The sequence below is a fragment of the Scomber scombrus genome, chromosome 11 (assembly GCF_963691925.1).
Source record: "Scomber scombrus chromosome 11, fScoSco1.1, whole genome shotgun sequence".
Lineage (NCBI taxonomy): Eukaryota > Metazoa > Chordata > Actinopteri > Scombriformes > Scombridae > Scomber > Scomber scombrus.
The window spans coordinates 23,160,919-23,175,299 of NC_084980.1; the positions used below are offsets into that span (position 1 = coordinate 23,160,919).

The window sequence follows — 14,381 nt, forward strand, 5'->3', positions numbered from 1 at the left end:
CAATATCAACGTCCAATTCAACCCTCAACAATACAACTGATGGCTTGTCGCCTCTATTTAAAAAAAAAAATTTAAAAAAAGTCAGTTCAACACATTCTCTCAAGTTCTGCAGAGGAATAAAACCCCACATTCATACAGACTGTACAATTTCCAGATGATGCATAGAAAATAAAAATAAAAGTTAGTAAAAAATAAAAAAAACTGAAATAGTGGCAAAAAATGCATTTGCTATCATTTGGTGGCTACAACAACAACAAAAAAACAAAAAGAAACAAAAGAAAAGAAACCAACATCAAACAGTGAGAGCATTATAAAAACCCGCCCCTCCCTTCAGCCCCTCGGCCCCCATATATTTTCCATACAGTGATATCACAGTGAAGGCAAAGCTCCATCATTTGCCTTCGTACTTTGGATTGACGACAGTTGTTACGGCACTTTTGTAGATCGGATTCTCTCCCTGTAAGGAAGAGAGAAAGAAGAGTGTGAGGGTGAGTGAAAATAGTTAACAGTGAATTCTTAACGAGTCAACACATCACAGCAAAGTCAAACCTTCATGTGGTTATGTTTTTTAAAAATCGTAATATCAGAGTTTTGATACCAGTACGCTGAACAGTTGAAGGTTAAGTAAAACAGTATCATGCCAAACAAGAAAAGCCACCAAAGAGTCAGTAGGCACACTATTCATATTCTTCACTGTCTGGCCTGGAGGCAACACTTTAGTTTAAGTTTAGCAGTGACTCTGTTGCCATGGTTTCAGCAGCTTGTGTCTGACTGCTGCTTCTGTCTGCTCTGATCCTTAAAGGGGAACTTGTAGCATTTTCAACCTGGACCTTATTTTCCCATCTTTTTGTGTTTAAATCGATACCAAGTAGTATTGAAACGCCTCCTGTCAAACGATATCTGCAATCAATCCTTTTTTGCACCCAGAGCTAGAAAATACGACTATTTGTATGAACTTGCTCCCAGCCAATCAACTCAAGCATTCTTGGATTTAATGTGACATGTGATTGGCCCACTGCCACAGCAGCTACAACCAGTCTGTGGTGGTGAAGTCGTGGTGAATTTGAGTTAGTGCGCTTAGTAGTTCAGCAGCCAAGATGCCACCTAAACGCTCTAAAGTGTGTCTACACTACACGCTGTTACACCGGATAAAAGCAAAAACACTAAATATGTGATGGTTATCGAATGACATACTCAATTGGAATCAGTATTACTTTAAGGGTACTTGGATTGGTACTGGTATAATCATTTTTTAAACAATACCCAGCCCTACTAATGAGGGAAACATAATCTTTGCTATGTAACTCTTTGGTGCAGTTGCACTCCGGCAATGTACGTCTAAATGTACGACTAAAAGTGATTATTTTAGCCACTAAGAGACTCAGATTGTTATTATAAGTGTCTGACAACACTGTGCTACACTGTACTCTGTACTTCTGTATCAGCTTTTGCACTTCTCCTCGAGTGAGACTTTGCTATAATAACAAACAGACCAGATCAAGTGAATGAAGATGAAGAAAAATCCAAGTGGTTTTAACATTGTTTATCGAGCTTAAGAAGTGTGACATATTCTCAACACATACAAGAATCCATCATTTTATCTGAACATTTCGGATTTCACCCAATTTGTAGATGCACGGTCTTTACTGGACAGTGTGCATAAACTTAACATGCATATTTATGAATAAAATGATCTTGATTGTTTATATTAGCAAGGTTTCTTATAAACAACCAGTTACTATTCTCAACATATACAAGAATATCAAATCCATAATTTCACCCAATTTGTAGATACAGTCTTTACTGGAAAGTGTGCATATTTGTGACTCAAACTATTGTGATTGTTTAGATTAGCAGGTTTCTTATAGTAACCACAAACAAGAAGAAAATCAAACATTATGAATCCACCTTAGTAGAAAAGCATTTCACACATCAACACACAGTTTTTAGCAGCTGTGGTTAAGCATGCTGACTTCATAACATGTAGTCAAACCAAACCTTTCCTATCATTTCCAAGTTTTTTTTTCAAGTCCTAAAAAGATGTAACTCTGCACTTCACACACACATACACACAGGAAATAACATGCAAATGATACAAACTTTGACCTAAAGCGCAGTGCCTTTATTCCCATAGCTGGGGTTTTGGAACTGGTTAATGGGGCTCTTGTAAATGGGATTCCCTTGCTAACATGGAGAAGGAAAAGAGGAAGATGACACAGCAAAAACAGAGGAAAAAGGGAATTAAAAGAAGCAAGAAAAAGGCAGCGGAAAGGATAAGCACAGAAGTATGAAGAACAGAAAACGTCAGGAAGCAATAAAGACCTACATTTTTGTTTCCCATCTTTATTTTAGAGCCTCATAGATGTGTTCTCATGTAATGACAATTATAAAATATTCATATTCCTTTCCCATTGTAGTAGTATGTTGTTTCTAGTTTCCTGTAATCTGTCACATTTCAGTAGGAGCTCTTTACTTTTACTTTTCTTTCATGTGGTTTCATTTTTGTGACCAAAAACCTGTTTAACATACAAAAACAGGTGATAGAAATGGAGGAACAAGCTATATCTAATATCTAACAATCTGATATACTGTAAATAAGAAGCTTATAATGAAAAATAAAACTAAAAAAATATCCTTAACAGCACACACTTTCTTCCTACAATACAGTTTGTTTATTCAGAAGGATTTTGTTCTCATTGCTTGTTTACTTATTTATTCTTCTTTATTGATGCTCTTTCTATTTTTGCTCTCCACTTTGCTGCTTTACCAAAGTAAACTTCCTCATCATATTTTAATACAAAAATAACTAGCAAGTTACATTTTACCAAAGAGTAACTTTGCAAACTATCTTCCTCCTACTGAATCGGAGCAGTACGGTGACTAAAAAAGTCACGTTCACCCCCCTAAACGCGAGCTGTAATTAATGTTTACTTCATCCCGTCCAGACATGGTGTGACTAACACATAACAGTGAGCAGCAGTGGAGCTTTCCATCAGCAGTCCTCCTCTTTTTCCCCCTGCTTCATTGCCTTTTATGGTCATGCAGTTGTAGCATGTGGACAGCGAGAGGCAGCACTGTCAGCGGAGGGGAAGGCTGCTCCCTCAGCGAATTAGAGACTAACACAAAGCAGCGTGGAGGGAGCCGAGGTTGATCAAGGACAGAGCGAGAGCCGCAGAGCTGGAGAGTCTCACTGTCTCCCTCTCTCTCTCAATGTCTCGATCACATCAGCCCTCCCCTCCTCCGCCCCACAATCTTACTTCATTTTAAATCTCTACTCTCTTTCTACACCACTGAGACATTTTTCTGTTGATTATTTGACATGTTTGACCATCAACAGCATCCATAAATACCCTAAAGAAACCCCTTTTTTCCCCCAATATGGTACTTTTTCATACATGTTAAGAGCTGGAAGAGCTGTTCATTTTCAAAGTTAAGGCTAGCCAGAGATTTTTTAATGCCAAGTAAACGTAGCTAATCTTGGCGCAAATACGCAATATGAACTCTACTTCACTTCAGTTGTCAATCATTCGACCTGGTGGGAAAAGAATAAAAGCCTGCACACTTGCACAGGGTCACATGACTAACTAAACTCACCGTGTCCCACTTGGCGTTCATCTTCTCCTTCTCGAACTTGGCGAACTCTCGTCGGTCGTGGATGATCATGAGCAGTTTCCAGATGAGCAGCAGGGCGAGGCCGATCAGCACTATGCCGGCGACCACACCGGCGACTATGGGGATGATGTCAGGACCTGCCGGGCACTCTGAAAAAACACAAACAAGAAATTAAATAGTTTCAACATCGCAAATTCATGTTTGTCTTGCATGTTTACAGTTAATGGGTGGCTTATAGAATTAGATCAACGTCGTCTTTCTGTGAAACATTATTACCATGTTTTATCTGTCAAAACTACACTGGTTAAGGGGGAACTAGCAAATGAATGGATCATAGATTTCATGCAGATTATAGCCTTATAGTCACTCTAACCCTAACCCTTTGCCTCCAAAAGAGCATGATTTTTTTGGCACATATGCCCAACAATCCATTTTTTTTACACAGGTATTTATCCAAAAAGGGCCACCAAGTGCCTGATACTCAATAACCTGGATGCACCTGATGCTACAGCTAAGGGAACGTGTAATATTAACTACAACAGCATCATATTCAACGTATCAAGAGTTTTAAATTCTTGATAAAATGCCAAATTAAGCAGCCCAATCGTACCCAGATTCTCCACCACGTAGACCTCCTTGGTACCATTCCTGATGGCATAGGTGTAGTAGAACCAGCAGTCGTTGGCGTCGCGCTCCTTGCAGTGAGTCAGGGGGAAGCTCTGGTCTGTTGGCTGGGGAAGCCTGTCGCGGTCCTTCACCTTCATCAGCTGGAAGTAGTTGCAGTCCCGCTGACAGGTGTCCTTCTTTTCACCGGCCTGGAAAGCTCGGCACTGCACGCAATCCCTGCGCAAGACACGACACAGCGAATGTTGACTCACCTTCCGTTACAATCCCAGATTGGGGAAACAACCTCAACAAGTCCCACCCATCCACCCACTGCAAATACCAAGCACTCAAACTTCACTACAATTAACTGAAGACCCTGGAGGAAACACAGGAAGAGGAAGCACACACACACGGCTTCAGGCCAGGGTTATTATAGTTCTGAAATTTTAGTTTTTATTTTCATTTAGTTTTTCAGTTTGCTTTTTAATTTCACTTTAGTTTTAGTTTAACAAGCGATTAAGTAGTTTTAGTTCAGTTTTTATTTAGTTATAGTTTTTCAGGTATTAGGAGGAAAGCCTTGATTTGTAGAAGCTAAAAAGATGAAATAATGCTGATACAGAGGTAAAGTTTGCTGTGTTTCTGACTGTGAGCTGTCTCCTGCTTCTCTGTGATAGCTTAGAAGGTGGACTTTCACATTAGTGGGATTTTTCCCCTTTATCTGTATCCCACAAATGTTCCCGTCACTCTTCATCACCACACTTACTTTTATCTACTGCTGGGTCGCAGTCTTAATATTCCCATATTTGGCTATGACGTCTCTACCTGGAACAACAACTACTTCTTCTTTCTAGAAAATCATAAATTGCACGTCAAGCATCTTTTTATTGTGCGTTATTCAGCAGCCAGCATCTGCTCTGCTGCCACCTACTGGAAGCAGGACACATTTAAAAAGGGAAAACAAAAACAAAGCTGATTTATTCTGCAATTCAGGTTAGTTTTAATTCGTTTTTCATTGTTCATTGTAGTTTTTATTTAGTCTCTTTTTTATTTTCATTTCAGTCAACTAAATTATTTTTTCACTGCTAGTTTTAGTTCTAGTTAACTATAAAAACCCTCCTTCAGACTTACTTGTGCTCCGCGCACACTCCGGGGCAGGTTGGACAGATCTCGCAGGTCGGACCTTGGAATTTGGGGTTGGTACATTTGCAGATGCCGCAGTCACACACGCCGCGTCCGTTGCAGATCTGTCCGTTCTTGGCGAGGCAGGTGGAAGTGTCCAGAGAGCAGTCGCAGGCGCTGCCGGTGTAGTTGGCGTCGCAGATGCACACCCTGCACTCACAGCGTCCGTGTCCTGTTAGAACAAAAGGAGATGGTTACCACATAGTTGGGGTTTTTTTGAAGTTGAAAACAAAAACAATCCCCCTAACAAGAGTGTATCCACATAAATAACCATATAAGTACTAATATAAAGACTCACTTTTATTCTCTGGCTTTTAATTGTTTAATGTGTTTTACTTGTTATCTGATTTCTTGTGTTTAAATTTTTTTTTATCTTAATTTTGATCCTATTCATATATTTTGTCTGTCTTTGTGAAACGCTTTGGTGCAAAGTCTGTTTGCTTTTTAAAGTGCTTTATAAATAAAATAAACTTGAAGCTTAATATATATATACACTACATACACACATTCATACTTATATACATGCACATATATATTCAAATATATACAAAGTAAGCAAATAAATAAATAAAAATCCTCACCTCCACAGAGTTTGTTGCCGGAGCGATCACAGTTGAAGTTGTCACACTCGCAGTATTTTCCACTGTAGACCTCTGCAGGGTTTTCTCTTTTCTTGCATTCGCAGGTGCCGCAGACACAGTCGCCATTACTGCTGCAGATATCCGTACCGTTGTCTTTTCTGCAGTTGGCGTCCAGATCCTCCGTTCGTACTTCGTCTTTGCTGCACTCACAAAGACGCCCGATGCGTCCGTCATTACACCTGAAACACAAAATAAGTGGTTAAGATTAATTCAATGAGAAAATAAAGATACATTAAATGATTGGGAGACAAATACTGGTCTGATTAGTTAGAGCTATTATTTGAGTGAGGAAGGTATTTAATTAAAATAAGTGGCAATTTATTAATAAGAAGTTCCCTTGTCGGGTTGAAGATGTACAGTTATGTTTGGAAACTGAAAACCCACAAAACACATTAGACTTCATGGCTCATGATGCACCAGCGCTGATCTAGTGAATCTCCCCTGGCTTCGTACTTACTTGCAGGCTCCACACTCGAAGGTGCCGTTGCCCTCGTGGCACTTGTCACTGTTCTTTTCGCCCGTTGCAGAGCACTCGCAGTTACAGATGAAGTTCAGTTTTACTTCCACCTCTTCTGTGAAGCCCAGCAGTTTGATTTTAATGACCTCCTCTTTGACACGTTCTGGACACTTCTGAGACTCGATGGAAATCTTAAAGGACACCTGGGAAGCAGAGGACAGTTTATAGGCGTCATTAAACCTCATCTGGAGGATGCCTTGCAGCTTATTGTGCCATTTTCCAGACGGGACCCAATACACATTTCCTTTAGCCGGGCTTTTCCTAATGTGACCCCTAGTATAAAAATGGAAATAAAATGCAACTTTGAAAAAAAGATTGTGCAGCTGATACACATTTTTATATATGCAAATGTACAAATTTGACCTGTTTGGGTTTGTTAAAAATAAATAAAAAATCTGAATTAAAACATGTTGTTGTATTCATCATATTCTATAAAATGTTCTCCTAGACCATAAAATAGTGATTGTGAATGTCTTTTTCCATAAGATTAATCAAAAAGAAGGATTAATGCCTCTTCATTCATGCTGTTTTATACTTCTTTTCCTGGTATGTACGGAAGTTTTCTATAAAATGAATCAAACATGTAGTATGTATAATGACTGATGGGTGCATTTATGAATGTGAATTGGTGTAGAGACTAATACATATTGTAAATTGTATTTGCATAATGTTGCTTTACATGTTTTTATTTTTCCATTTGCTACCTAACTGTTGTCTTCTTTTATTTAAATTAAGTGACAATTATATTAATAATATAATTATATCTACCTCGTCTCCGATGGAGATGTTGGAGCACTTCCTGCCGTTCTCGCCGGTTCCCTCCACACCGTTCTTACAGAAGGACTTGTAGGTGATTGAAACTCCATCTGGCAGCTTGCTGTTCTCCAGAATGACTTCAGATGACAGAGACTGTCCAGAGGAAAAGAAAGAAAGACAGAATATTTTACTACAAGCTGTATGCTTTGGGACAACCTCTGTGTACACGAGCCTTCTGACATGTGGAAACATATCCTCACTTTAACTATAGCTCAGTGTCTTGTCATTTTAAAAACAGGTTTAAAATGGTTTGTATAAACATGTAAAAATATAAAATAGAGACGGTATATTTTAAATAAAGCAAACAAAACTAAAAGTGCTTGTTATCTTCTAGTAAATGATGTGAGGATGTTGCAGTTTGACTCACATTATAAGCATCAATAATGAGTTTTATCACGTTGCTGGAGTTGGACGACAGCGTGCCAACAGCGGATTTGGGAATGAGATTTTTCAACTCCTGTAAGAGACACAAAGGATCAAGGTAAGATTATAATGAATAAATATAAAAATGTGCATCTTAGTGTTGAAAGACTTTTAAACAATACTCAAACTTTACCTTGTAAACAGGCTGAAATTCCTCCGTGACAGCAAAGATGGTCTGGATGTTGTGGTCGCTCAGTTTCTGGACCAAATGGGCGATGGAGGGGTAATCCTATTAAAGAATGAATCAACACAGGTATTAATAACAGAAGAAATCAACCATTTCAGATCACAGACTGTTTGGACAATGCCGGGATTATAGTACTGCGTCATACTACTTGATGCCTTCGCCTGATGTGCACCTCCAAAAAACTGTAACTACGCATTAAGGCTGTGATTAATCTGCACGACATCATTTCCGGCATTTTGGCTTTTCCGGTTTCCCCCTCTTGCCATACCTCCATTTTTAAAAATTGGAGTTTCGTCGTTTTAAAGTGAAAAGAAAAAATGGACCAAGAAGAAGAGTTTTCTAATATTTTATAGACCAAACAACTTAGTGATTAATCAAGAAAAATAATCAACAGATGAATAAATACTAGAGCCCGACCGATATATAAGTCAACTGATATTATCGACCGATATTGGCCCATAACAAATATATATCAGTATCTGTGTTTACGTTATATAGGCAGCATTTTATGTATATTTGATCCTTCTTCTTAATTCATGTTTAATATATACGTGTATGTTTTTTTTGTTCTATGTATTTTTTTACATAAAAGTTATAATTATTAAATTCCCAGTGAAATTTACTGATATAGTTCACTGATTTCATTTTATACTTTAAAGTTTATTGTTAAACTGTAACTGAACATCACAGCCTCCCTTATAAATGTTTGTCACAGGTGTTTGAACCACATTAGAGGCATCAGTGCAATAAATGTGTCTTTATGAACATATTTTGTATATATATATATATATACGATTATCAGTTGATAGATGGATATCGGAGCTTTTGTAACTCCCTAATGTCGGTATCAGCATCGGCCCCAAAAATCCTGTATCGATCAGTCTCTCATAAATACTGCAGATATTCTCTAGTCGCAGCACAGCTTTTAACATCAATAAGAAACTGAGTCCATTATTGAAAAGGTCAAGCTGAAAACGGCACACAACATGCTCACTCAACTCTCCCCGGATACATTAATCATCTTAAATAAATGATAAACTTCATACATAATAGTGGCTCATGGTGTACATGTCGTTCTCCAGATGACACTTTCCATCATTGGGCAGGACGATGCCGCCCAGCTTGCCATCTCCAGCAAAGTGGAAACCGGCATCGGTGGAAAACACCAGCAGGCGAGTCACGTTCCTCCAGCCGATTTGCTCCTAGAAAGAAGGAGATAAAGAAAAAGAGTCATCTCATTAATATTTTACATATTTTGAAGCCTTTATTGCCTCCTGAATACAGTGCAATGGAAAAATACATCTAAATGTCCTAATATCACAAACAACTACTACAAATCTAACCCTAACCCTTCTCACTAGGGATGTGCATGAGCCCATTATTTCGGGGGCGACTAACCGATATTCACTGCAATGCCGACATTCACAGGAGCTAAATAGATGATGCATCCAAAAATAACTTCAAATATTCATAATAAACAAGCTTTAATTGCTCAAACTTGTATTTATTTAACTGATAATCAGCCTTCATTTATTTACAGAAACACATTAATTAAAAGAAAAAAATCTTACAGGCTTACAGACCACTAAAAAATATAATAAGAGACGTAATGTTAGTTTTCTCAATGCGACTTTTGTCACACTTTCGAGGGGCTGTTTACAAATGTTGACGTATTAGTTTGGTGATTACTGTCATGTCCGTCTCCGTCAGTAACTGTCACAGCAGTCAGTAGTTTTTCCAAGCTGGACTTTTTGTGTGGCTTCGTCTGCATCATGTTCCCTTCAGTCAGCTAGCTAGCAGACTAACTTTCTACCGAGTCAAAGTAGCCGAAGGCAGCAGTAAAAATTCACTCTGTCAGACTCTACTTCTAAATAAGGTGGGAGCAGGCGGGGAGTTCCGGTCCTCTGAAATGATGCCAACGCAGAAGTAACTTAAAACTGCATTCTATAAAAAGGCCACCAGGGGGCGACCGTTTTAGTGTCAAAAGGACTTCCGCCTCTATACAAGTCAATGGAGAATTCACCAACTTCTCACTTGATTTCTAACCTCAGTAAACGTTTTCAAAATGGGTTTATGGTCTCAATTGCTAGTTTAAAGCCTTCTTCAATGCAGTATGATGTTCATTTGTGAAATTTTGGCCTCCCTGATTTTATATTTGACGATAAAGCAGGGTATGCATTAGGGCGTGGCTATGTCGTGATTGACAGGTTGATTGGTTCACAGGTTCAGGAGGGCGTCTCATGCCCCATCCGATACTATTGGCTTCTGAGCAGCAGTCCACAAACCAATGGGTGACGTCACGGATGTTACGTCCATTTCTTATATACAGTCTATGGGTGGGAGGTGGTTTACAAAAACTTAGAGGTCCACCTAGTGGCTGAAAGTGAGAATTGCTCTGCAGTAGTTGCTAATGAAATCTCACAGTAAACTACTCAACTCTTCATTTAAGTTTTTCAAAGACAAAAAAACCCACTAAGGTTGACTTTAGACCCTGCACACGACTATTCGGTTTTAATGACACATCCCTACTTCTCACCTCACAGACCGCCACCTGCATGATGGCATCGAAGCCCCCCTCTGGAGAGTCCAGGTTACCAGAGATCTGCTGCTGACTGACCAACTGGTTGAAGCGGTCTCCCTTGTCCGTCAGCTTCAGGACGTTCTTGTAGCTGAAGGGGCTGGTGCAGTTCTGGTTCCCTGTGCAGGGGTTGATGAGCCTGGCGGGAGTGGTGCTGATGTAAGGCATGACGGTCTTCTCCACAAAGGAGCCGAACCCTAAATGGAGGGAGGAAATAAATAAAAAGAAAATGTGTTTTATTGTTGTAAAAACTACAGCTTTTCTGTGTGATTATAATCCTTTTTAATGGGAGTCAAGTTCTTCCTCACCGATCCTGAAATCTGAGGTGATGCCCTGCATTTCCTTCATGAGGTCGGTGCCGAGGTTCTTGACGTTTTCCAAATCGTCCTTCATGGAGAATGACAGGTCCATAAGGTAATACAGGTCGATGGGGTAATCCTCAGCACGCTTGAATTTCAGATCGAAAGTCTGCGGCTCACCTGAGAGACAAAGATCACACTTTTTAGGAAAACTTGAGAGATTGTGAACACAGAAATAACACTTCAACCTGCCTGTACCTCATAGTTTACAGTTACTACTTAAAAAAAAACACACAAGGCCCTATTTAAAACACTGTACCCCTTACAACAATTCATTATTCTTTCAGCATATGGTAGAAGAATTTTTATATTATGCACAATTTTATCCCCCCCCCCCCATTTATTTATGATTTTAAAATGATCACAATATACTGTAATAATTTAAATCTGTACTGTAAAGATTGTTATTGATTAATTTTAACTAATTGCTATGTTAATGAATTGTTTATTATGTTGTATCACTGGTTGAAACACCTAATCACATTACAAAAAAGAAAAGAAAAAAAAAACCTGTCATCACTATGTAGGAAGATTTATAAAATGAAATGACAATAAATAAAATATTCTTAAAAACCTCTAAATGTTGTCCTTTGTCACACTACCATCCCTCAAAATAATTTACAAATTAATTCTAATATAGTTATTTATTTTGAAAGTGTGGCTATAATTTTACTTCAATTATCCTTTTTGTACATTTTCAGAGCTGCAATTCATTGTGTAAACCTTTTCTCTTCCACACATTTCATGATGAAGAGCAGTGACAATTCACAAAAATATATTTACTCTCATAATATAATGTGGACTTTTCTCCTGCATTAGTAAACACTTCTACTAGATTCTGCTACAGTCATTGAATATTTACCAGATCTGAGTGTCAGGCTGAGTTTTTGTGGCTGGATCTGCGTGATCTGCTCAGGGCTCAGTTTCTCGGCCACGTCCTTCTTGCGGTTGGTGACCGGCTTGTCCTGGTCTATCACGATCTTTCCGCGGGGGTTCTCAATTTTGGCCTGGTCACACTTTCTGGTTATCAGAGATTTGAGGTCATCGCAGCGGGCCGACTTGGACTCACCCTCAGAGAGGAAGGTCTGCGAAATAGACAAAAGGTAGTTATGAGAATTATCTGAGGGGAAATCTCTACCACACACCTGACTGATCTTCTAAATGCTGTTCCTTTGGTTTAAGTTTTATTTAAAGTCACTCTGAGATGAAAACTTGCTATTTTGGGGACATAGTCTGTGACAAAAATGATCTTGAAAGCATCAAGCCACATAAAACCAGCTATACAGGAGGTGTCTGGTGCAGTCAGGTCACTACAGCTGTCACAAACTTCTCATAGATGAAAAAATATGTCAATAAGTCATTTTCACTGGTGATATATGTGCATAAACATCTGGAAAGGTGCTGTAAATGTGCATTAAAAAAAACAAGATATAACAGGAATAAAAGGACAAAATACTTTTCATTTCCCATATTTTAAAACTCATTTCAGTGAGATAAGTGATCGTGATGCCAAAACTAACAGTTTATGTAACGCTGCAGACACAATTTCCAGGATCTTTGACATGATTAAGTATCTAATGGAATCTATGATCGAGTCAAAGCATATTTTCAACCAATAAAGTCCCTGACATCAATCTATTTTGTGTTAAAAACAACTGTTTTAAATGATCTAGTTTGTAGGCTATTGTTCTCAGGCAGAAGCAGAAGAAGAGAAACAGATGAGCAGGAGGCCCAGTTAAGAATATAGATTGGATGCACATGATATCCCACAAGGCACAAGAAGGTGGAGAACTTGAGACAATGAACTCAGTCAAAACTAAAATAGTCCTTTTGACCTAATTCTTTCAAAACCACATGACACACAGAAGCATTTTTTTTGTACTCCTCCTCTGCATCGACTCTTACACATCAGATAAGATTTTATTCAGGAGTTTGAAAACCACAGATATGTGAGACTCGTATTGTTCTGAAGAACAATCAGTCTGTAGGGCGAGAGAGGTGACATACAGAGAGACATTATCACTTTAGTTCATCTCAAATCACGTACATACTGTTCTCAGCAGTGGAAACTATACACAATCATAGCTTCCATGTTGGATCTGAGTGATCTGTGTTACTTAATTCTGATGTGATGTATTGACGATTTTGGTCCAGGCTGAACAATTATGTCCACTGATATGATAATAGTCCTTAAGTATGAGTTTATTAACTTAATGTGGAATCACAATTTTCATATCTGACTTAAATCAACAGTCAGGTGCCGTTGAAACTAGGCAGGAAATATGGGCAGAATCAAATATCACAAAACTTCTGACCAAATACCTCGATATGGATATTTTGACAGTATTGTAGGGATGACTATCTGTGCTTTCACAAAATATTTACACAATGAGTTTTGATATAACAACTAAGTGGATAAAGGCTGACAATAGAACAGCCGTAAGCTCATAAAATGACATTTTTACTGTAATGCAGCCTTTAAAAACAGGAAAAGACACTATTAGGATATTCAAAATCTAAGACGATATCTATAAAATATGACGTTGTCGATACAATCAGAGTATCTTTTGGATTATTTGTTTTAAATATAACGACACCAGTATCTATGACCCCATACTGTTGTATACACGCTATTTGAAATGCTTGAATTGATAAGCATGACATTGTTAAAAGAAAGAAGTCTTCATATTTAGTGCTAAGCAATATATTGATATCATATTGATATTGTGATATAAGACTAGATATCATCTTAGATTTTGGATATGGTGACATCGTTATATAGCATAAGTGTCTTTTCCTGGTTTAAAAGGCTTCATTACAGTAAAGTGACACTACTTTCTGAACTAATCCTTACATTATCGTTACATTATCGATCCAGATGTTTGGTCAAAGATATCGTGTCACTTGTTCTTGCCTTGATTTATAAGTGATTGCATTCATTTCTGCACAAGATGATGATGAGCAGCAGCTGTGTTTGTTCGTCGTCTGTGTGCAATTCAACAATTCAATGATGCCACACAAAGCCACAAAGGAAACCACTCCCACAGTTTAAGATCTTCTAGATAAGATGTTCATATGATAAAATACTTTGGTGGCAAGCTTTAGAAGAGTTAACTCACTTCATCTGTGCACCATCCACACGACTCTGCGACCTGGATGCAGTCCCCGCACGACTGAGCGTTTGCCTTGATGCATATGCTTCCCTCTGCAAGAGACAACAGAAGGTTCTTTTTTTAGCCAAGATGACAAAACTGTATTTTCCATTAGTTCAACTAACTGGAACCAGATTTAGTGTTTTTTGGCTTCAGAAAAACACAACCCAGGTCAGAAATTTGAGTCATGCTGAGAAAGACTCCTCTAGGCATGTCACCAAATGATGACTTCACCTCATAAAAAGAAGAAAAAAAAGAAAGCCTCCTACCATTAACGGTCATAAAAACACAAATAAAGGAATATAAGATTT

At 38.4% G+C, this 14,381-nt stretch overlaps 1 protein-coding gene across 1 annotated transcript in view; it reads right to left on the minus strand.

The window, feature by feature from the left end:
* Positions 1-297: 297 nt before the first annotated feature.
* LOC133990404 (integrin beta-1-like) overlaps positions 298-14,381 on the minus strand; it is a 30,426-nt gene continuing 16,342 nt past the window's right edge. The window contains exons 3-16 of the mRNA XM_062428709.1: positions 14,038-14,123; positions 11,781-12,003; positions 10,868-11,038; positions 10,518-10,756; positions 9,028-9,183; positions 7,928-8,023; positions 7,739-7,828; positions 7,324-7,464; positions 6,496-6,698; positions 5,979-6,217; positions 5,347-5,569; positions 4,223-4,455; positions 3,595-3,761; positions 298-457 (exon numbers count right to left, since the gene is read on the minus strand). Of these exons, the coding sequence (XP_062284693.1) occupies positions 392-457; positions 3,595-3,761; positions 4,223-4,455; positions 5,347-5,569; positions 5,979-6,217; positions 6,496-6,698; positions 7,324-7,464; positions 7,739-7,828; positions 7,928-8,023; positions 9,028-9,183; positions 10,518-10,756; positions 10,868-11,038; positions 11,781-12,003; positions 14,038-14,123 (2,333 nt within the window). The 3' untranslated portion in view covers positions 298-391. The remainder of the gene's footprint in view (positions 458-3,594; positions 3,762-4,222; positions 4,456-5,346; positions 5,570-5,978; positions 6,218-6,495; positions 6,699-7,323; positions 7,465-7,738; positions 7,829-7,927; positions 8,024-9,027; positions 9,184-10,517; positions 10,757-10,867; positions 11,039-11,780; positions 12,004-14,037; positions 14,124-14,381) is intronic.